The sequence below is a fragment of the Melozone crissalis genome, unplaced genomic scaffold (genome assembly GCF_028551555.1).
Source record: "Melozone crissalis strain CALT ecotype California unplaced genomic scaffold, PUWL_Pcris_2 ptg000005l_1, whole genome shotgun sequence".
Lineage (NCBI taxonomy): Eukaryota > Metazoa > Chordata > Aves > Passeriformes > Passerellidae > Melozone > Melozone crissalis.
The window spans coordinates 54,739,145-54,763,423 of NW_026535783.1; the positions used below are offsets into that span (position 1 = coordinate 54,739,145).

Sequence of the window (24,279 nt, forward strand, 5' to 3'; positions counted from 1 at the left end):
CCTGTAAAAATGAAATTACTTGAGAGGTAAGAGGGAAGAAACACATTTACTAACCACATTAACATAGTACCTTACAGTATTCAAAATAAGTTTTTGCATTTTGGAGTGACACAGAAAAGTTACAAGAGAAGCAGTGAGTACTGGGATTTTTTTCAATTATTTTCTCAAGCCATTGTCTTAACATAATGTATGAAAGATATTTCCATTTATAAGCTATTGCAAGACAGTGTGATAGAAAGAATGCCAGAAAACCACCTAAATTAGACAAAGTTGTAATCTGTGTCCAAAGCAGTATGCACAGCATGCTCCAGAATCTTTAATAAATCTTTTCCACCTATACAGTCCAGGAATATGGAAAGTCCAAAATTTTTCCATTCAAAATAAATCTGTGCTCATTTCATGATCCAGTTTTACCATCTCTGACATTGGTGTATGTGTCCACATTTTTATATGAAGCATATCAAGAAAAGGGGAATCACCACATGGTTCAGTAGATACTAAATGAGAAGTCTGTGATGCTCATCAGTGCTCTCCTTCAATTCAGAAATTAAACAAGTCACTCAGGCACCAGAGACCAAGATGCCTAATTCTGCACGAGGAATGTCATTCCTGGAGCTGAGTGCCAGACTGCAAAATGTTGCACATTAATAGCCAGGTTTTCCTGTGAGTTAATTCCAGATTTTTCATTCTAAAACCAAAATAACTGAATTCTTATGTATTTCCTAAGATTTTCTGCACAGCTTTTATATGTTTCTGTGTACACGAATCTTTGAGGAATACCATTTGCCAATTTTTTTCATAGAGATTTTCCACATACACATTTTCCACATATTGTATAATTTGTCTCAGCTTTGCTCTCTCTAAGTCTCACAGATTGTTCAGATCTTATGAACAACTTTCTCTGGAAATAGAAAAATAGCAAAATGAGAATACACAGAAAAACTATAATACATATAGCTGGGAAATGCTCCCTTTAAACATGCCTACTGATCTAATCTTACTGGTATCTCTCTCTTGACTTGGAAAGTTGGAAATAGACAAAGCAGGAAAAAACTCGGAAAAACCCCTAACTCCCTCATCTGCTTTATCTTTTTTTTTTTCTGTTTACTATTGTTCCTGTTCTTGTGTGGAACTTTATTGGATTTGCGTTCTTTATTTTCTACGTTAATTTTAATGAGGATAGCATCTGTTTCATCTTATTTGCCTGCAAAATTTGAGGCGATCCATTCTGCTATAGCATTTCCCTAACCAATTTGATGACTCTAAGATTTCTTATCTCAGGTTTAATAGATAATTAATCTTACCCTTCTCACTGTCCATCCCTCCCAAGTTTTGAGCAAGTTTGGGGTGTTACTCTCACTGCATTCATATTCTCTGATCTCTCTGCTCTGTCTCATCTGTGTTCACCAGGGAGGAAACTGGCCTGGACATTATGGAGGATGTCAAGCTGACATTAAGTTTTCTAGTTTTATTTCTAAATCTAAAACTAAAATAATCGGGTAGTCAGTTTCACAGGGTCTTGGAGACATAAAGGGGCTTGTGTGAGTATATAAGCCCACATCAATACAACACACAGAGCTGCTTGTGGGGGTGCTGTGTTTGGCACGGCTCTTCTTATTTAAATGAAGACATTCCTGGCAATATTGCTTTGCTGGGCAGAGGTAGCCTCAAAGCCCTACTTGAAACCAAATGCATCACTGTGAATTTTGTTTTACAAGGTCATCAAGAAGAGCTCAACTCAAAAGGGATGCATTTTCCAACTGAAAGTACACTTTGATATGCATTCTCCCTCTGAAATGCAATGTACCAGGCACAATTGAACATACATAGCCTCGGGTCGTTTCTAGAGATGCTGTTAGATCTCCTCCTGCAAGGGAAGGTGAGATTTGTAAGCAGTCTGAATTCGGACTATTTACAAAGAAGAGTCAGTGAAAGACACTGGATCCCAATAGCACCATTACCTTTAAGTACCCCTAGAATCTTTTATTTCAGGGGACTAAAAATTAAGCCCTTATGCACATCAAAAACTTTTCTCCGTACAAGCACAGAAAGTATAGCACATACAAATGCAAGTTCATCATTACTACTTTTTCAACTCTATGGTCAATTGAAGTATTTTAATTATACAGCATTTAAATTTTACAGTATTTATGTGATTTATAACACGATTATATATATAATTCTTAAACAGGTTTATTCTCTCCACTAACCCTGCTGGGATATTTCAAAGTAAGATAGGTTACAGTCTTCAGATCTTAACTGATCAGGTAAAACTACTTGAAAAAAACCCACCAAACCAAAACAAACACACTTTCAGGCATATACATCCAAATGTTCAGGTAATAAAAAGCTCAAATTACAGAAACACTGGTAACTTCTTGCTTTTTCTTCTATATGTATTTCAGTAAAAAGCAAGATTTCTGGAATTAACCCCAAATACCTCCAAATACATCTCACAATTCTAAATTCCAGTTCAATATGAATATTTCTTTAAACAAAAGAAAGTGCTTCCCAGTCTTAAAAGTCGTTGGCTAACAAGTTAAAGGATTCAAAGGCTTGAAGCCAAGACTGCTTTAGCTACTTACGTCCATGGTCAGCAAACACTAAGAAACTGGTTAAGACATAGAGTAATATGCTTTGTGCTCAGTAAGTTTCTAATCCTGCCAGAGCTCCTGAGAGTTGCCAGTTGTCCAAATGGTTTATACATAGTACTAGAATTCAGAGTAAAATTACTATCTCTCATAGAAACACTTCTAATTGCAGCAAAGAAAATTTTATACTAAGAATCTGTGTACGACTTCCTGTGTAAGCTTCTTTTCTAAAAAGTTGCAGTTCATAAAAATGTATATATATGGATAATATTTGGGGCGAGGACACTAAAAAAAGTCACCAAATGGGCTCACTATTTTTATCTGAAGGAGGTTCACTCTGAAATAATGTTTTATACAATAAAGCAAAGCAGTTAAGTCAAACTGCAATGGTAGTTCTGTCAAAAATTCTAATCACAGACAGGAATTTCTAAAGATGAGCCAAAGCTTTTCCTGGTAATAGACCAGTTTTGACTGGTATATATACACCAGTGGGCTTAGGCAAGAAAATGTAGTTGTCTGGAACAGGGAATAAATAACTTGTTGATCTGAGCAAGCAGCTGGGTTTTGTGAAGTCCATATATCTCTTCTTTGCTTTGCTGGATTTAGAGCAGGGAGCTGAATCCACGTGAGCACCCTAACCAGACAGTGATAAGCTGTCTTTCTTTTTAGCTTGATGAGTATTTATTCAGCTATACACAATGGAGCAGATCCAACCACGAAGAGGCCAGTCTTTTAACACCAGAATAGTCCCCAGCTCAGCCGTCAGACAGCAACGTGAACATTCCTGAGTCTGATTCAGGCAGAGTCTGATTTGAAGGCAGGTTTCCCAAATCCCCCGAGGATACCATAGCCATGAGGCAATTGGCTGTGATGCGTGTTTGTCTGTTCAAAAGGTTATTTGGTTCTGATGAAGAATGTGTAAAAAAAAGTTTCTTCACGGTCTGTCCTTTCAATGGAGACTGTCCTAGTTGTCTGTACGAACTACTGAGTTTGCAGAAAAGAGCAGAACCTGTTAGAATGCCTGCCCATGGACAGGTGATGTGACTCAGGTACACCTGGCTGCATCTGAGCAGGCCGTGCCCTGCGGCTTTTCCATGAGGACATCGCACACAATGATTTGCTACAGGAGCAGGAACTGTGGACTGTTACAAAAAATACTCTTCTCAATGTTAGAAATAGCTGTTTTAATGAAGTGGATGTACCCAGACGCACCCATGAAAGGGCAGCTTCTCCTGCACGTACAGGATGAGGAGGAAGTAGGGCGGAACTGCCTCCCCGGGCGCAGCCAGCATCCCTGCACGCCCCGGCCGCTGGCCCCGCTCGCCGACGCAGGATGGCGCTCTCCATATGAGCAATTAACCCGGGGGGAGCAGGTTGGAGATGCATTTCCAGAATAAAGCGTTTCTTTCCGAATGCCCCTATTCCCAAAGAGCATTGATTTCATGTCTCCGGTTTTCAATGCAGGGATACATTCTATACTCCCCTAACCATTGTTACATTAATTTGCTCGGCGACGGTAAAAGGATCTCTCAAGTAAGTGTTCACTGTGCTGCTTCAGAATGAATAGTGACAAAGATGACTATTTAGGATGTTATGCTTATTTTGTTAGACCTGCAGTTAAAAGCATTTTCACATACTTGTATGCGAAATGTAAAATTTACCTATAGTATTGCTTCATATTCAAATGTAACTGTGTAGAGTTTATTTGAAACGATGAATGCCAGCCACAGCTCTGATTTCACCATCTCACAGGGCACAAAGCCAGCCCCTGCTGACCATCAGACTCCTGCTGACTGTTTGACTTTGCAGGCCGATCCTGCTGTTCCGATGCTCGGAGAAGTCCCGGAGTAGCTGTGCTCTTGGACTTTTCTCTGCAATCATTTTACAGTCCAGCCAATTATTAAAGATTCACCAGAAGTTGCAATTACACCTACCACCTCCGGCTGGGGAGGAAAACCCGCACTCGCACCATTTGGGAAATACAGTTAGCAGAAGCTTGAAACCTTAGAACCTAGGTTTAGGAAGGATATATTTCCCCCCCCCCCCCCCCTTTTTCTCTTTTTTCGGCAATCGGAAATTAACTTAGAGGGCGAGTGGGAGTTGCAGCCCACTCTCTCCGTGTGACCCTCTCTCCGGCAGCGCTGGCTTCCCGGAGCAGAGGCGGCTCGCAGGCCGCCAGCTGCCCGCTCCATGCGCACCCTCCTGCCCTGCCGGGCTGCGAGGCGACACCGACCCCCGCCGCAAATTAAACGGAAAGCGCTGTGCAAGCAGGCCCGGGACCCCCGGCCTCGGCGCGCGGAACCCCCGGCCCCGGCTGCGCGGGCTTCAGACACCGCCGCCGCTCCGCTGGGGAGGGCGTTTAAGAGCTTTCCTTTTATTAACGCCTCTAACGGGGAGCAGGACGAGCAGCGCGACGGCAGCAGGACCATAGCAACAGGGGGTCGCCCCAGCTCGTCGCCCACCGGCAGCGCCCGTGCCCGGCGCCTGCCGCCGGCACCCCGAGGCTGAGGCTGCGGCTGCGGCTGCGGCTGCGGCTCCCCTCAGGCGGCTCCGCGCGAGGGTCCCGCCGCCCCTCCCGCGCCCGCGCCCCCGGCTGCGCCCCTGCCCCCCCCGCCGCCACGTGACGGGGGCGCATGCGCGGCGGTGCGGGGCACATCTGCAGGCTGACGTCAGCGGGCCCCGCGCCGTCCCCCGGGCGAGGCTGCCAAGGCTCCCCCGCTGCCGCCGCGCTCGGCTTGGCCCGGCGCCGGCAGCCAGAGGAGGTCTGGGGCTACTTCAACCAAACTTTCCTGAGTCCTTCCTGCTCTGCCTGCCTCCCCTCTGCTCCCCCTCTCTTTCCCCCCTTTCTGTCTCCCGGTCCCCCCTCCCCCCCCAACTCAGATGATATTCACATGGTATTTTGCACAGAGGAGGCTGCTCAAGAGGAGGGCACCCACCCCCACCCCAATATAAGCCTGTTTTTCCCTCCTTCCTCCTCTCCCCCCCTTTTTTGTTGGAAAGACAAAATGTGCAGGGTGATAGCTTCGGTGAATTGATGGCATCCTTCCTCCTGCCAAGCCAACCCGTTTTCTAAAAACCCCTTTAGGAAGGCTAGAGAATTTTATTCTGTTGGAGAATAGAACCCTGATGGTTGCTTGCACAGAGGGGAAAAGCAGAGAGGAATACGGGAATCGTCCTGTGCAATCTCTATTGTTTGAAACTTACTTTATATCAGAAATTGAAGATGAAAACGGTAAGGAAGATTTCACGCTATTCAATGAAACTTTTTGCTTTTCTTGTGTCCCGAATAATGGTGAGTGCAGGGCTTTGGGGAGCGGGGGGAGATTTATATTGCATTAGGCGAGGTGCATTTGGAGTAATTTCAGAGAGGAACCTTGAGATGGGGGAAGGGGGTGCGAGGATTTTTCAACCGATAAGAGAGGTGATTGATGAAGTACCATCTCGAATAGTGCACTTTTAAAAAGATTTCTTATACTTTGAATACTCAGTCGTTGGTAGAAGCAGAAAAGGAAAAACAAAACCAAACCAAACAACAGATGAAAACCAAAGCAGCCCCCAAACCCCAGCGACAACTCAGGGCTATTCCGGATTGCTGCTGAGTCGAGGACGCCCCGCTCTCGGCCGTGCCGTGTCCGGCGGTGTCCGCTGCCGCGGTCAGACAAGTGCACACTTTGTACCGGGGCTTGGAGGGTCGGAGCGGCCGCCGTCCCGCAGCGATGCTGGCGGGGATGTCGGGCTCTCGCTGGGCTCATCAGGAAGATGGAAGCGTGTGGTTTTGATTTACTTCGAGCCGCTTGGGATTTGCCAGACTCTTAACCCCGCGGACTCGTGTTTGTCGGTGTATGTCTGTCTCCGCAGTCGCCCAGGGTTCAAAGGGACTTTGTTTGGTGGGAGGAGGTAAGTGGGCTCTCGCTCCCCGGCGATGTGTGTGCGGATTTTGTCTTCGCTACTTTCTTTCATTGTTGTACAAGAGAGAAGGGAGAGAGAGGGAGAGAGTCAGACTCTTGTTTTTATTTGGGCTGCCGGTGCAACGCGTTTGGGCCAAACGCCAAGTGTCTGGGTCACACGCGTTTTATCCAAATAGATTCAGCGCTGCTGTCTGGAAATGGGCTGCTGAAAGTTAACTTTAGGATCAGCTCCACCACAGCAACCAGACTCTCCCCTTCAGCCTCTCTAGGGAGAACGGATTTTTTTTTTTGTTTTTTCCTTCTGAATTTTTTTTTGAGGGATGTGTGTCTGGCGACTTCCAATTTTCCGCAGTACCAGTGTTTTTAACTCTCTGTGTGTGCAGACGTGTACAGATAATGTGCATGTGTGTACGTGTTTAACTGTATGTGTAGCCATGTATTTTCCTAGCCTGTTGAATTTTCGTTTTGGGGGGCTGGGTGTTGCTTTTTCGGTAGGTGCAGTGACAGCTGCCCCCTCGGTACGGCCGGCGGGGAGCCTGGGGGCTGGCGGGGAGGGGGTCGTACGGTGGCGGCCCCGTCGTACCGGGGGCCCGCACAGCAGTGATTTTACTCCTCACGCCTCGGCTTCTGGTTAATTCCCGGGGAGGAGGGTTCGATCTTTTCCCTTTGTACGTGTCCCTCTCCCCGCCACTCCCGGCCCCCCTTCTTTTTCACCGAGCTCTTCCCGGCGCGGTCTGCGCGTCGCAGCTCTCGCCCGGGGAAGCTCCCGGGGGCACGGCTAATCCCCGGCTTTTGAAGCCCTGCGAAGTTTTTCACGGCCAGCCGCGATACCTGTAATTGAATTTGTGTGATTGATGCCCGTCCCCCGCCCCGTCCCCTCCCGCCGCCCTCCCCATTTCCTTAGCAACCACTCGTAGTGCCGGGCGGGCGCACGGCCGCCCCTGCCCGCGCCTCACCGCGGGCTCCCGCCGCCCGCTCGGCCCGGCCCGGCCGCTGAGGGCGGGAAGGCGGCGGGGGCCGAGCCGCCGGGGCGGGGGCCTGGAGGACAACCCCCTGTCCCGCCCGCCGCGCCGGCGGGTCCCTTTCCCGGTCGTCGCTCTCCTCGACCCCGCCCCGAGGCGTAGCTGCGGTGCGGGCACTGCGGTCCGGCGGCGCCGTGCCGTGCCATGCCGTGGGTTTTCTGGCGCCGCGGCCGCTAACTGGAAAGCTCGGCGCTGCCGCCGGCGACCGCGCCGGAACCCCTCAGTTCTGCGGTGGGCGCCCCTGGTGTGCCGGTTGTCCCGGGACATCGGTCTCACATGCTGCCCTGTCGTAAATCTTGAGCTACCTTCAGGTTAAGTGATGCCTTAGTTGCCCGAGGCATTTGTTTAGATGGAGGCTCCCATGGTGGCTGGGAGCAGTTGGGCTAGTCGCCTCTTCGTAGTCCACTTTATCATGGAATCATATAGGTTGAAGAGGACTTCTAAGGTCATTGAGTCCAACCTATGACCGAACTCTACCCTGTCAACGAGACCATGACACTAAACCAGTGCCATCCAGGCCTTCCTTAAACACCTCTAGGGACTGTGACCACCACCTTTCTGAGCACCCCGTTCCAGTGTCTAATTACCCTTTCCGTGAAGATACTCTTCCTTATGTCCAACCTAAACTACCCCTGCTGCAGCTTGAGGCTATGTTTTCTCCTGTCACTTGTTGCTTGGGAGGAGAGACTGACCCCCACCTGGCTACGCTTTCAGTTGTAAAGAGTGATAAGGTCATCCCTGAGCCACCTTTTCTCCAGGTTAAACACCCCCAGCTCCCTCAGCCACCTCACATAGGACTTCCACCTCACGATAACTGTCACCTTTTTTCTCCTCACTGCGTGTCACTGGGTGGGAACCTCATGACACCACTGACAGGACTGCCATGGTTATCTGTGCCTTCACAGAAAGGCCAGTGCCATGCAGCTGTTTCATCATTGTCATCAGAAAACATCTTGTACTATTCCTTTCCTGTTTGGCAGAACTCTTAGAGTTAGATGGGATCTGTGGTGTTAGGTGGTGCTTGAGGACACAGAGCCACACCTATGTTAACCAGTGGGTGAATGTGTAGTTCACCACATGACACACTAGAAGTTTCTTGTTGTAAGCTTAGTATTGACCAAATCTTGCATCTTAACAACAGTCTACAGGCTGCCATGAAAATAGGCTGCCAAAGAAGGTGCAGATAAAACAAAAAGGGCATAGAGTCCGGACTCTGATGTTCCTACCAAACGTCATACTTAGTGTATTTTATCTTGAAGTTACCTGAGTGCTTTATCATTCACACCCATTACCACTCTTTAATTGGAAACATTAATATAGCTTTATATGGTCAGCTTGCATCCATGGTCAAGCTGGCGATAAATATTTACCAAGAAGAGGTAAAAAATTCTGCTGAAACTTTCAGAATGCTTGATATGAAAGGAGATTGGTCTTGTGTGAAGCTTGAAATGAGGGAGACCACTTCAGAGACCTCTGCAAGAACACTAGACATGAGTGACTGTTTGACACTGTTGGCTAACATATGGTTATGGTCCGTCATGTGGGCCATGGGTGGGTAAATAATAAATAATGATACTAAATAATGGGTACTGTTAATTTATGTCCAGTATTCTGAGCTATCTAGCTCCTTAGGTACTGCAGTTTCAGGAGATCCTTTTTTTAGAATAACTTTTTTATCAGCCTAATAGTCTGAACATGAGCTCCCTGTTAGGATATTTTGGCTAAGTAGAAGCTGTAAGGCAATATTACCTCTATATATGGTGGTAACAAGCCATTACTGGACTACAGTTCCCAGTTCCAGTGTCTGCAGATAAAAAGGGATGCTGGCAAACTGGAAGCGATTCAGAGAAAAACTGCAGAAGTATTCAGTCATCTGGAAACTGGATTATACAGAATGAGATAAACCAAATAGGTTGAGCTGCTTATCAGGAAGTGTCCAGAGATGCTTGTATCAGATTATAACTGTGCACACAAGGAAAAGAAACCAGCTCATTAGCAAATGGGGATAAAGCAAGGTTCACTGACAAGAATTTGAAACTATACATTCTCAGATTAGAAATAAGGCACATTACTTATTGTACTAATGTAGTTGAAAGAGTATGGGGTTAACTATGTATCTTCAAAACTTGCAAAATTCTAAGAAATGTAACTAAATATTAGCTCAGAAATAAAGGTTTTACATAGCAATGCAAACAGAGAACTTTTTTAATAATGTGCTTTGAGGCCTTGCCACATGTAAATGGCATCACAAAGTCTTTATGCTTCCCTGGGAAAAAAATACTACTAAGCACAAAACATATTTGCAAAGTGTCTTTTAGTCTCTATACAAACCTGAATAAATCCTGCGTGCTGCCTTCAAATATTTTTAAAAGGTCAGATTAACCTCATTTGCCCATCAGTAATTAGATGGGTTTGAAACTGGCTAAGATGTTATCTAAATATTCTTTTCAGTGTTGGTAAATAGGATTTGGGTGATGATTTTTTCTTAATATTTTATGTTACAACTCTTTATAAAACCTTCATAAATAGTCCATTAGCTCCAGCTCTATTACCTGTCTGAATGAATGTTGTAAATCATTCCAAGAGTTTTAGAAAGGCAGATTTATCTTGTGCATGTGTAAGTGACTCTGTATGCTTGTGGAAATTGGTTTTTAAACAAGCTCGCCTTCTTAGCTGTTCTGTTTCTCCATTGTCTGCTTCAGCAGAGTTTGTGCACAGGTGTGCTGAGAGTGTTTAAGTTGACTGATGAGTACCAGCTGACACAACACATAGTTTGGTATCCCATGGTACTGGATTGTTAGTTGACTGCACGGATCTTCCGTTTAATCCCCGGCTGCATCTAGAGCTGTAGCTCTAGTAAAATAAAGACTATTATTGCAATAGTGTTGTAAATGAAAAAAACCCCTGACAACAAATATTTGAAATATTAGAATGTGTATGATGAATAGCTTTAGATACTGAAATTTGTTCTTTAGTATTCTAACACACAGCATTCCTATCTAAGTGAATGGGAATTCTGCCTGCAGTAGCAGAACCCTAGCCCTAGTAATAACAAAATACATGTTTCAGAAAGATCAGATAACTACTCTGGATTCCTTTCCAGGTTCTTCCTTTACCTACCAGTATATTGGGATGTGTTATTAGCAGTTGAAATAAATGAGTGTGTAGCATTGGTTATAGATGGAATAAGTCTGAACACAATATTTGAGCTATGAGAAACACTAAATAGGTGTAAGAATTCATAAAAATAACATGAAGTTAATAAGTGCATCATAGGCTGTATGGATCTGCTTTTCAAGGTTAATCGTAACTCTTTTTCTCTTTTTCTTTCTGTAAGATTGTGACCTTGGATGTGACCGTAAAACTGATACTGAATATTATTTCAAAATATTGCTCTACGTAATTCACTCATGGCCTAATATTTTGCAGCATAGATCTATTTTAATAGAAAGAATTTGCCTTGACTCATATTCTTCTGTTTTTCAGGAAAAGAAATGGAACAATTTCAGTAACTATCCAATCTAACATCTGTCTCATATCTTAAGGAATCTTACAAACACTTGCTTTGAATTGAGAAAATGACTGCAGCTATAGAAGAAAGTACCTGTCCAGAAAGTGGAACATCCTATAGTTAATTTGAAAGCGGCATAAAATAAATATACCTGTTATGGTGCGATTCTGGAGTGAAGTTAACTCTATAGCACACAGGTAGCTCTCCAAGGAGAAAGAAAAAAAGAACTTTTCTGTTTTTTCTAAATTATGGAAATTTTTTGGAAGACGTGGACATGGATTTTGAGCCTAGTCATGGTTTCATCGGAATTTCTCAGTAACAGCAGGCTTTCATACAGTTCTCAAGGTAGGGGTCTGATCTCTGTAGTTGGCAAGAAGCGTGTATTTTTGCATTGTATTTGTGTAATATTTTCTAAACCGTGTTTATATAATTAATGAGCTCATCTGGGCTCTGCTCTTAGTTTTATCATGATTAATTGTCATACAGATAAAATTTCCTTGTTCTAATTTCTCTCTGTCTACTTTTAGCTGTAGGAAAGCCTTGCAAATTAAATCTCGTAAAATGTACTTGATAATATTTGAGAGACTTGCCATGATAAAATTAACATGCTTTTAGACTAGGAAGTAAGAATCTAATCTTGTTTTTACAATGTAATCCTTTTCATTACTACTGTTTGTATTCTTGCAAGTGGATTTTATAGCTTTTGTCTTTGAATGGTAGCACTGGGAAAAATATGCCCTTCTTAAGTTAGCCCAAATTATTTACATATTTTGGTCAAGAGGAAAAGATAGGTATTAAATAGCTTTTCTATTTCCAAAGTGATAAGCAAATTAATAGGAAATCAAACACATTTTCTTGACTTACAAAGAAAGAAAATAATGTTTTATTTTATTTAGTAAAATGCTGCATTGTGCACTTACCTGAAGGTGACTTTTACTCATGAGAGTGATGAAATTTACCCAAAAATGGTCTATGTTTATGCTACTTTTTGTTTCCTGTTATATTTTCTTCTCTTCTATGCCCACTCCATGGACTGTCTTACCTTGTGATTGATTACAAAGAGGAATTCCTGTCTTACCTTGAACACTACCAACTAACAATCCCAATAAGGGTTGACCAAAATGGAGCCTTCCTCAGCTTTACTGTGAAAAATCCTAAACCCTCAAGAAGGAGGAGGAGCACAGACCCTTATGACCAAGAACTGGCAGCATCTAAATTATTTTTTAAACTTTCTGCCTATGGCAAGCACTTTCATTTAAACCTGACTCTCAACACAGATTTGGTGTCCAGACATTTTACAGTAGAGTACTGGGGGAAAGATGGACCGCAATGGAAGCATGATTTCTTAGACCACTGTCATTACACAGGATATTTGCAAGACCAACACAGTACAACTAAAGTGGCCTTAAGCAACTGCAATGGTCTGGTAAGTCATTATTACATGTTATAGTATAATAGTGCGCTTGTCCCTTTTCAATTACAGAAGAGTTAAATTGGTGTATCTTGCAGTTTTTTGAGTCCCTGTGGGAAGCAAGTAGATGGGAAAGTGTAGAAACCCCCTAAAACCTGATCTAAGTCCTGGGGAAAAGTAGGTGTTAGTTTCTCAAGCTTAATATAAGTACTGAGACTCAATTCTGCAGTCTTCTAGCAGGCAACCTCTGTAGTGTTCATAGTGTCCATGCTAGGGTTGCAGGACTATGTCTATGATGAGATCTTTACAGTTATAAGAGCCTTCCAAGCTCAAGGGGCAGGGGGGAGGAAACACTGGATCCTCCAGGGTACTGAATCTCCGCAGGGAGATGTTGATTGCACTGAACACCCACTTTGAGTATTTGGGTTTAAAAACTAAGTAGGTACAAGAAGAGGAATTGCTTGGTGTAGACATCATCATTGCTGTGAATTCAAAATGTGAGAAGTCTTTAGCAAGTAACAGCATTAGAAAACAATTATATAATTACTTTACCAGAAAGATTTTGTTTACAGATCATAAATTTTTGCATTTAGAAGTAGAATTAGAAGTTCTTACCTAATTTATTCTCATCTCTTCTCCTACTCGTGATCTTGTGATCACATGACAATAGTACATGCATGGAAAAAGAAATTAGAAAATGAACACAAAAAAGTAAAAAAGCAGGCTATTGAGTAAAAAATACTAAAATAGAAAGGCATGACTCTGAAACATTAAATCAAGAACCAGTGTTTTCTGTAGTAAAAATACACATACATATTACAGTTTCTCATTCTGGTTTTTATTATGGTAGAATGCTGGTCGGCCTTGTTAAGGATAGGTGATCTAGCTAATTGCTGTTCAAAAAAAAAAAATTACACAGACTTGCTAGACTAATTCCCATTTGTCCTTGGAAGCACTATTGAACAATGCTTCTTGAAATGTTACTTTCAAAAACCAGCTGTTCCAGACCCAAACAGGTTGCATTACACCTAACTACTTGTGATATGCCATTTCAGAGTGTTCCTGAAGAAAAGTATTTAATGGGGATTTCCAGCGCTAAGTGAACACTTTCAAAGAGATGGAGTTAAAATGATGTTCCATTGAATGTGGTAATACAGTTTGGTTGATGTAGACTTATAACAGATCAGTCTGAATTTATTGATTGCAGTTTCCATCTAACAGCATTTTTTTCTGGTCACAGTTCTGGTCACATTTAGGCTTCAAAGCTAAGTATGCTCTGTCTTTGCTTGAGTTCTTTTCAGCTCAAAATATGATGGAGACAAAGCCCTTTCTTTCAGGACTCATTTCTTTAAAGGAGGCTGCAAGCCTCTTTATGCTAATTGCTGCACAGACTAGTTGGTCCCCGTGGAGACTGCAATAAGTGCCATGGTGATCCCATTTCAGTTTCAATTTTACCTTGGCTTAAGGGAGTGAGCCAAGAACTCCTGCCTTTGCCATAGCTGGCTCTTGTTTTCCTTTCATGGTAGGAAAATAAAGGTGGGATGAAGCACAAAAAAGCCTGTATTTTCCCGTCGTCTTTTCCCATCTGTTGCTCCTTATGGCACTTCTTTTGTTCTGATAAGCATGGAAGATGTCATGAGGAAGCAGAATCTTTGGGTTTTTTTTTTTTCTTTTGTGCCCAACACCCTGAGGTGACATTTTGCATGTTTTCCCTTTGCCCCCAGGCTGTCCATTTTGCTGGAGTGAGGCTGCCTGTGGTTCTAGGTGTCAGTATGTTTTAGCTTTGTCTTTGTAAGTTAACTTCTGTGTAGAGTGTTTCCCGCTTAAATCATTATCATCAGTGGCTGTGGTTGTTGTCAGTCCTTATGTGTGTCTTCCAGGTGTTAAGGCAGCTTTAATCTAGTCTTTGGGCACACATATTCTTCATGGTCATGCCTCTTTACTCGGGACTTCACGTATCAGGTGTGCACTGCATCTCTTAGGAAGATTTGGTCACAAGCTTGTGAGGCTCCTGTGTTGCTCCAGAAACATCAGCAGGATGACACATGGCTCTATCTCAGAGACATAAATCCAGCAGAGGGTGCAGCAGTAGTCTTGACTTGGTACCATGCTCTACTGTATGGAAACTCCATTAGTTACCACTCCATTCAGATAAATGTATCACAAAGTTATTTTTAAATGATGATTGTACTAATGAATGTTTTGTTATACAGCTGCTGATTAGAACATGTTTAATAAGGCAATTGGCAGTGAACATTGAAGACAATATTACTTGTTTTAGAGTTAGCAATAGCTCAGAATGCATTGTACTTAAGGCATTTGTTGTATTTTCCAGTTTGATTGCCGGTCTGTTAATGACTGCCAATCATAGTCTAATAGTCCTTGATTAACATCTGTATTAAAGCCAGTCATTGTAAGTTTAACTCTTTGTCTCTTCTGCCGGGAGTAAGTAGTATTTAATAGCGAATGTTGCTCACAAACAAAATGTATGCAATATATTTACTTTGGTTGTCCTGTTAGGTTTCACTGTTGACAAATAGGTTAAATTTCTTCCCCTTAGTGAATGTCTTGAATTATTCTTATTAGTTATTCAGAGTGGTTATGTGAGAACATGATTTAAATAACATATGTTGTATGTCTTTGAAGAACACTTACATTTGAGATAAATGTGAGGAGGGCTTTCTCGCAGTTTCATTATAATAAAAGTGACAAGCAGTCAGTTGATTTTCCTATCACTGTTTCTTGTTTCAGCCTCTCCCTCTATATTTCTCATTACCAAGTGCCCTAGAGTTACAGGCTGCTACTTACTGAAGTTTCAGTCCAGCAGCTTCCATCTGCTGGGTCCTGGATGTGGTATAAATTGTCTGAAGTTGTGAGTAAAGCTCTATAATCAGGGAGCATTCATGTGAGGAAATTGAAGGTCTTGTCCACAAGCTTGCTGGCTTCCAAGCTCATGTTTACTGTAGTGGATGCTACACTTGTGGGTGGATTGTAGGTTGGGCGCATCATGAAAGAGCCTACAACAAACAGCATTTTAGAGAGTTTGGATGTTGGATACAAGGCAGCAGACTGAGGCATTTTCTAAGCTGACTATTTCATACTGAAGGAAAGAGGAAAAGAAATGGTGGTAGAATAGCTGGAGAGAGAAACTTCGCCTTGGGGGAATGGAGTTTGGGAGGACTCCATGGACTGACTTTGGGAGGAGCAAATCTCAGAGGAATTCTGGAGCCTTCAGTAATGGAATCAAGCAAAACCCAGACTTTGTATTTTGACTCATCTTTGTCTTCTGCCATGTGTCAAAGCTCTTAACTGAGTGCTCAAACAAGTTTTGCATGGTAGAAAATTTTATAATTTTGGGCTGAAAAGGTCTGTAGTAGGAACTATTCTGAGGCTACTGTGGTCCCAAGTAAATGGTTAATTTAAAACATGCAGTATTTCCATGTATGTGAAGTTCACGCATTGCATAGTGTTTGTGCTGGACAGCACAGTTATCTCCATTCAAACAGAAATGATAAAGAAGAAGCAGGTAGGTGACTGTAGATTAAGAGCATGAGCTTACTTTTTCAGTGGGGAATTATTTTGCTGGAATACTTAATGTTTGCTTCGTTTATTCCTAAATACATATATTTATAAATTACTAATATTTTTCTTAAGAGTTAGTTCATTTGAAAGCCATTTTTACTCTAAAGAATGCATCTACTTTTGTAGATCATAGTTTACGTATACTGTGATATTTTTGACTGTATGTGAAATAATTCTGCATCAGGGTCTTTAAGGCTATCTTTGATACTCATATGTTTTTGCAGTACATCAGTATTTAGACAATGATATACAAACTGTCCCTCTCCTAGTTATAAGGTTTTAAGTTTTTGTTAGATTCCATGATGTGCTGTCTCAGGCCAGATCACTAATTTTTTCATCTTTGAGAGCGCAGTAAGTTAATGCAATCTTCCTCGGTAGTATAGCCAGCTGTTGACATACTGAACAACACTGACTTGTTTTCAGAAGTTTCCATTACTAGTACTTTATATTCGAGATGGATAAACATAAAGCCTAAAGAGATTCAAGGTATGGAAAAACTGTGAAACTATAGTGCTGTGTGGAAGAGGCACGTGCTTACTTGTCCCCCATAATTCAGTTTGTTTTTGCAACTGATGGATGTCCCCCATCTGAAGGAGGTTAAGGCCCTGGCTGGACAGCCTGACAGAGAAAGATTCTTTTTCACAAATTCAGGGGAACTCCATGTGGATTCACAGATTTGTCTGAGCATGTCAAACTGCTGGAACCAGACCTTGTATATTTTAGCATGAGTTGGCAGTCTGTAGTGAGATTGGATAACACAGGACCTCAAACAATCTGTTTTAGATAATAATCTTGGGAATGTTCCTTGTAGTAACATACTTGGTGCATTCAGCTTGTTTCTTATATCCATGGTATTATGTCAAAACCTTTTCTGCTAATTCTTATGTCTTAATGATTTTTTTGATGCTTTGGAGCAGAAGTTTAATTTATGAACTCTTAAAATACAATAGCAACACTTTAAAAGAAAATTAAAATTAATTCATTTTATTAATTCATATTATTTAATGCTTTAAATGGGCATTATTTCAAGCTCCTTTTTCAAATGAAGTTTTGTTTTCCTCAGATAGTGGATTATAAATCAAAGCTGGTATTTAGAATGTTGATTTGGATATAATAGTATACTTCCCACTATGTATTAATAAGGCTTTCTGAATACATAAACAATGCCACTATCTCTAGCCAAATGAATTTTTGGAAACTTAGAAGATATGCTGGCCATCACCAAGGTACTTTTTAGTTGCAGTATTTAGAGTGCTTCTTAAAAATCAGTCATTTCACTGTTGAATCACGGTGATTCATCAAGACTGGTTGCATTAATTTAGGACTGGAAGAATTTTGTTTGCAAGCAAAAATACTGTTAGGCTTAAAATGGTCTACCTAAGCAGCCATTTGGGAAGGGCATATGCAGGGTTGTTGTATTTCCAGTGCTAATTGAATCACTTGTCTGACTGCAGCAACTGACCACAAATGTTTTCACTTCCTCCTTATAGTTCTATGTTAAAATTTATTTGTATTTCCTTAACAAAGTGTTATTGAAATGTCTTTTCTTAAGCACCCTAGCATTTGGGCAAATGACATCAGATATCAGCTAGGCATTGGAAAAAGTGGTGATGCTGTCATTACCATTGTCACAGCTGGTACCTGAAGGAACTGTGACCATTGTTTGCAGATATTCTTTAGTTATTTGCAGGAGCAAATATGCGATTTGTGTAGAGAATTAGTGCTGCAATTAAGAGTTTATGCTATTTTAATTAACTTAGTTCTGTTGAGGTAGTCTTGCCACTTAGTTTCAGTATCTGATATAATAATCTCATTTATGCTTAGATTTGCAAACATGGTTGGACTTGAGTACAGACAGGAAGGATGTATGCTGTGGAGGAATTTAAGTTAGGACCCACTGTGTCTCAGAGACAGTGCCACTGATTGGATGGTATCTCTGTCTTCTCAGGCTTGGCATGAGGCAGACAGCCTGATGGTCTGAACCGCTCCACAGGACTCTCTTCCTGTGGGAACATAATACCAGAGCTTACAATGGCTCAGGATTCACTTGAACCCAGATGTCTGACATGCAGACTGGATGCAGTCCAAACTGTCAAGGTTCTTTCTGCACATCTGGCAAGCCCAGTTACAATTTGTTTTATATTTTCAATACTGTTTAAGCAGCAGTATACCAGTAAATGATTTGTTTTCTAGTAAAATCCTAGACTTCAAGTTACAAGAAGGCATTGTAAGAGGAATTTGATACTGGCATCTTCCAGGTGAATTTAGACCCTGATGTTGCCTTCTGAGTTAATAATTGAGTTCATAATGAAAAATACCGCTGAAGAGAAATGCTTATTTTTGCATTCACAATATAAGGAAGGAGTAATTGAAAGCTGCAGTCTGTTCATACATATATTTTCACCATTTATAATAGAGTTCTATTTGGAAAAACCTTGTTTCTGATGTATTGCATAGGATTTTTTATTTTGTAAGTTTTATATGTTGTTTCAGAAGTAAAGAACTGTAGGCATTTTATGTACAAAACAGTAACAGGACAAGAGCTTTGACCAAGAGTAAAAAGACAAACTCTGATATTTGAAAACAGCTTTAGGATTTTTAGAGCAGATACGGAACAAGTGGTCTTAAGACCGATCATAGAGGTCTTTAAAAAAGATTCATGTGTAGTATTTGTTTCACAGATAAAAGGTGTGGTAAAAATTTGTGATTCATCAAGTCAGGATATGAATGTAGGAGTTCCTGCTTCCAGGCTTCTGTCTGATGGGTAGCTCTTCCCTGTGTAAAAAGTCTGTACATTCAGAATTTTCTACATCTGGGGTATCAGAATTTTTTATTTAGTGAACATTGGTGTAGAGTCTGTCCGGGCTTATTCCCCAATATTTCTATATCTGAAAGGATCCAAAACCTGGATTTTCTGCTAAAGTTCAGTTTTAATTGCTGAAGGTTCAGGAAATTGCATAGTTGGCCTGAAGTCTCCCTTTTCTTCCATAAACCATTTCCTGTTTGGAAGAAGCTAAGTTCACAAATGTGAAAGTTATGAGAATAGAATATCTACTATTCTGCACTGCAGTATGAGCAAAAACAATATTCATTTGTTATGGAGAATGAGGTCTAGTACAGTCTGCCACAGCTCTTGTTTGCTAGATTTATGGCAACAGTTTTTATGGAATAAATGCTTTGTAGACAGTGTAACTTAAGTTAATATAAATAATTTGATTTCTGTTAACTAGCTCAGTTTTGGGGTTGTGTCTGGATGTAAAATAAAAATGATTTCTTTGAATATGTGTTCTAAAATTAATCCTTCCTCGTGTTTGTCTTTGATAAAGTATTTGGCTTTAAGCATCTAGCAGTGTGGCATCACAGAGGGATATTGGACTTGCCATTTATACCATATTGGGTTTATTGAATTTTTAATGAATATCAATCACGTCATTTCAGAACATCTCGGTGAAGAGATTATTTGTAATATTCTGAGACTATCTCCTGTTTTTTTAACTGCATCTACCAAAAAAAGGTGAAAGTTCTCCACAAATAGGACAATGATAGTTTTATTTTTTCTCACTGTATTGTTTATAGGCACCTACTCTGCTCATACTAAATCAGCAGACGAGAGCTGGCTCATGCACTGTTTTATGTATTAGCTTCCAGCTGTGGATTTCTCCACAGAGAATGTTTTTTAAAGCTAAATTTTGTGATAGTAGTTCCATATTGTCTATTGTAAGCTTTTGTTTTCTTATTTGCTTCTTTAAGCATGGAGTCATTGCTACAGAAGATGATGAATATTTTATTGAGCCTTTAAGAAATATAACAGAAGATTCTAGTAACTATAATTATGAGAATGGTCATCCTCATGTTATATACAAAAAATCTACCATGCACCAGCAGCACCTCTATGATCACAGTCACTGTGGAGTCTCAGGTAAACAAGAATGAGTGTCATTCCTTTTAAAAAATGGTAATTTGAGATGTATTTTAAGGTCTTGCTTGTTTCACATTTAAGACATAGTGAAGAGTGTAGCTATGAGAATATTCATTTTGGGTGATGTAATGTCTTGTTGAAAAGTAGTTTTGATTTTTTTTTCTTTTTTTTTCAGATTCCGATTGAGAATATAGTGTATTTCAAAAACTAAGACAGCAGGAATAAGTCTTGTTTAATGCCTATATTGTGTACAGTGGTAGAAATGAGCACAGGCATCTGCAAAATGTGAATAAATGTACTTCACTTCCCAGCAGGAAAGCATGCTTGAATGACTGCATGTTACAGCTCAGTGTTTAGTATGTGTCCAATCTCATTTGAAGAAACTTGATATGCAATAAATATGTCAGCATTATGATTATCAATACATTTGGAACTGAGTCCATATCTTTTCTTGTTTACAGAGGTTTATAGTGTTTTGGTACTTGTTTTTGGTCCAGTTGGTTGACATTATTCCATTATAGTCAAGTATGTGATTTACCTGTGCCTTACAGGCAGGATTATATAGTTTTGATGGAGAGGTATTTTCTTTGTAAAGTAGTTTTAACCTCTATAGATACAGGTTTTGAGTACTCTGACATAACCCTTGATTAAACTGAACACTAACTTCTTGAAGACAGCATGGAGTAAATCTGACAATTTTTTTTAAACCACAAAAGTAATTTTTTAACATGCTGGAAAAATGTTTTAACCTTGTCAATTGTTTATATTTCAGTAATAGCTTATTCTTAAAAGTTCAATCATTCTCAAAAGTTCAATCAAGCAGTTGTATTCCATGAGATTCAGTGCATCGGGCAGACTGACAATAACTAATCTTAAAATAAAATAAGATAATTGTTCATTGATGTAATTTATTTTAGCTTCTTTTGGAGTTTATAATGTTTAGTGGCACCAGCTGTCTAAGCTTACAGTACAGATTGTCTGCAAGATCCATTCTTGGGAGATGGCTTTTTTTTGAGAGTTTCTGTTAATTGTGTTTATGGAATGTCAGACTTCATGTGTGTAACTTCTGTTTTAGTTTGAGAGCATTATTCAATATACATGCTTAGAGTATTGCAAAACAAATCTCTTAAATGTTACTGCCTGCTAACTGATTGTGAAATAGGGGTACTAGGATATGTTCATTTTACTGGGAGAGCTCTCACTTAAGCCGCTTGAAATAAGTGGAAGGTTTTGAAATGTAGGGACATGTAATTTTTACCATTATTATATCCCTACAAAAAGAAAGGATCTTGGCTTCTGTTGGGTCTTATCTTCTAGAGTAATGCTTAGAAGTCATTCTCCTGCAAGCCATGAAGCAGAGGCAGCTGCTTTTGTCAGGTTGTGTTCAGTTATTCTGGTCGTATCTGTTACATAGATCATAGGTTGATCAGAGGTATACATCTTGCCTGCATTTTTTGTAAAACATGGTATAATATTTAGCATTTATTACTTAGTATAACTGATGGTACCTTTTTTCTTGGAAGCTCCTGTGGATTGCCTCACCTTTCATAGCCTGAAGTCCTTAATTATTGAAGTACTAAAGTATTGCTTTTTACAAGCCTGAGAATATTATGATGCTAATTCATCTCAGTTTCTCCTTTTCCCGTTGTTCTGTACACTAATTCCACTCCATTAAAATGTCCAAAAAAATTCACTCTCTGCCAAGATTGCAAGGTCTTGCTTTTCCAGACGATGTTCTGTTTTACCCTCATGGGTACCAAAGCCTTTTAAACTCATTTTCTGACCACTGTTGCAGCTTTATCTTAAAGGGAAATAGCATACAAAGCATCCTGAAATAACTAAAAAAAAGGCTAAAAAATAAAGTCAAATATTAATTTTCAGTATTGCAGCTTTCACACCCAAGGATTAAATCCAGGTGTTCAGTGATGTTTAGGGAATTTGACTGGTTTTGGAAGTTTTGAATAGTCCAATTTTGTCTTTTAAAATGCGAACGTCACAAAGCTGTAAGTACGTTTTGGCAGTATATGATTTATTTTGTCTGGAGACTGATTTTGACTTTACCTTCAGAACAGTTTTCCTAGCACTCTATGCAGGGAGGAATCTGCTTGAGAAACTGTGCCACTATTCATTGTTTGTCAAGTTTCCCCTACTGTAACCTAGTTTATTTTCTACTTCTTCTCCATCAGGGAAATAGTCAGGATTTTGAAGTGTTGATAGAGACAAGGGGAGTGTAGTTTCTGACCTTTCTGCGAAGAATGACAATAATAGAATAGAAGGTGGAGTACAGAATTTGGTGAAAGCATGATCAGAATTGATTCGGATCAGTAAGTGATGGGCCACTTTATAATCAATGGTAGAATTGTGGTAGGTAATACAAGAGGAGAATTGGAGAGGCATGAAGAATCAGATGAGAGCACAGGATACATTTTCATAATTTAAATTAGATTTGAAGCATTTAAACATAAAAATGTTCAAAATATAAAATGTTGAATTTGTGTTTCATGATATATTGTCACCAATTAATTATGTTTTATTAAATATAGCTCAAATCACTAAGGCCTTGGTAAGAGGTTTTCCACTACCAAATTCCAATTGCTTCAGTGGGGTTTGAGATCACTGGATTATCTTGCAATATGCTGTATTTGTATAGGATTGAGAAACAACAAAAATTCTCATATGAAAGCTGCAGAGTGAGAGATCATTTCTGGATAGTTGTCCTATGTCCTATTTTTTTGATTTATGTAGTGATTTCACTCATGTCAGACTTTACAGTTGGTATATTCTAAAATATGGAATAAAAGCTTGTTAAAAACATGAAATAATGGTGCTAAAATATTTAGAAAAAAACCCAGCATAATGTTTTGTTTCGAAATATTTTCATAGTTGCATTTAACATGTTTGCTATTACATTTTAGGATATTTTTCCATTTGTGCTTCTTTCTTTCTACCTTGACCACCACCCAATGTCTTAGATGACTGACTTAGGGAAACTTGTGTACAGTAGTTGTGAACTCCATGTTTACATGGGTTTGGATTTCTTTTCAGTTGCAGTGTAAAACTGAATTCCACATTTCTGCAATAATTATTTTGGGATCAATTATATTATTTTTCTGTGGTTTTTTTCTTTATTTTTCCATTTATTTTTGCCTTTTTTTACTTCCTTATAATTATGTTCAATGTTAGTGGAGCTTAATTTTTTTCTTTTTTAACTTATGTGTTGAAAGAATGATGTAAGTTGCCACATAACTATTTTCACTAAATAAATCGTATATCTTTATTTATTGATATATTTTAGCAGTTATACAATTTTGAGATCAGCTGAAGCCTAAGCTTCTCATCTGATAAGAAAATGAGATATGGTTGTTCTTATGGAGCCCTCTGAGACCTTTGTTTGAAAGATAGTATGATGATGATTCCAAAATATTTTTTTTTTCTCTGAAAGTTTTATGTTTGAAATCAGTAGGTTTTAAATCTTTGGAATAGTTTGCATAAATTTTGAGTGCAAATGTCGAATTAATGTGGAAGCAGTACTTTCTAAAATACTTCTAGCACTCCAAGAGCATCAGAAACTATCAGCATTTGTTATTTGAAAAAGAATGAATTTTAAAAAAATTTATTACAGTAGCTGTCAGAGAGAATTCCAGACATTTCCAATACAAATAAGTGTGATGAAAGTCTTTGAACAATTCAAGCAACTTTGAATTTTCTAGAATAGAGGTGAAAACCAGGAGAAAGCTTAGTAGTCATTATAGAATCCAAACTGGGCTTTAATACTCTGTACAGGATTTTTTTAGAATTAATTATAACCATTGGAGAATGAGGACCATTTTGTTACTGGTGTTTTTATAACTACCAGGTTTACTCAAATTTTTTGACTTTTCTAAAATATGCGCCTTTTAGAGCCAATACCATAGCCTCAAAAATTACGAAACAGTGCAACAGTAGGAATGCTGAAGGTTTGTATTCTTGGTTTTGACCTGAACGTACATTCTTTGTGGTGTAGTTTTTCTCTTTGAAATCAGTGTGCTTAGCTGACTTGCATAAAGCATTGGTTTTTTATGGGAGGTACTGTTTCTGTCTCTATTCATCCTTAGCTGACCCTGTTTTAGTAGAAGTAATGATGCAAGAAAATACTCATTTGAGCAGTCCTGTTCAGACAGCTATAAATATATCTATTAATGTTGTTGTGCTCATCTGTAAATACCAAGAATAACTTAGATATGTTGAGATCCTATTTGGATAAAACCAGACTAACAATATACTTTGCTAAATTTTAGCTTGAGATCTTTGCTGGCTCTTGTGGAAAAGGACTATATGATACACACTAAAAAAGCC

General features: G+C 40.0%; 1 protein-coding gene across 1 annotated transcript in view; it reads left to right on the forward strand.

Annotated features, from left to right (window-relative positions):
* The first annotated feature begins 11,272 nt into the window (after positions 1-11,272).
* The window catches only part of ADAMTS6 (ADAM metallopeptidase with thrombospondin type 1 motif 6), a 135,369-nt gene continuing 122,362 nt past the window's right edge, over positions 11,273-24,279 (forward strand). Inside the window, exons 1-3 of the mRNA XM_054284174.1 lie at positions 11,273-11,377; positions 12,094-12,458; positions 19,776-19,944. Coding sequence (XP_054140149.1) covers positions 11,281-11,377; positions 12,094-12,458; positions 19,776-19,944 — 631 coding nt within the window. The 5' untranslated portion in view covers positions 11,273-11,280. The remainder of the gene's footprint in view (positions 11,378-12,093; positions 12,459-19,775; positions 19,945-24,279) is intronic.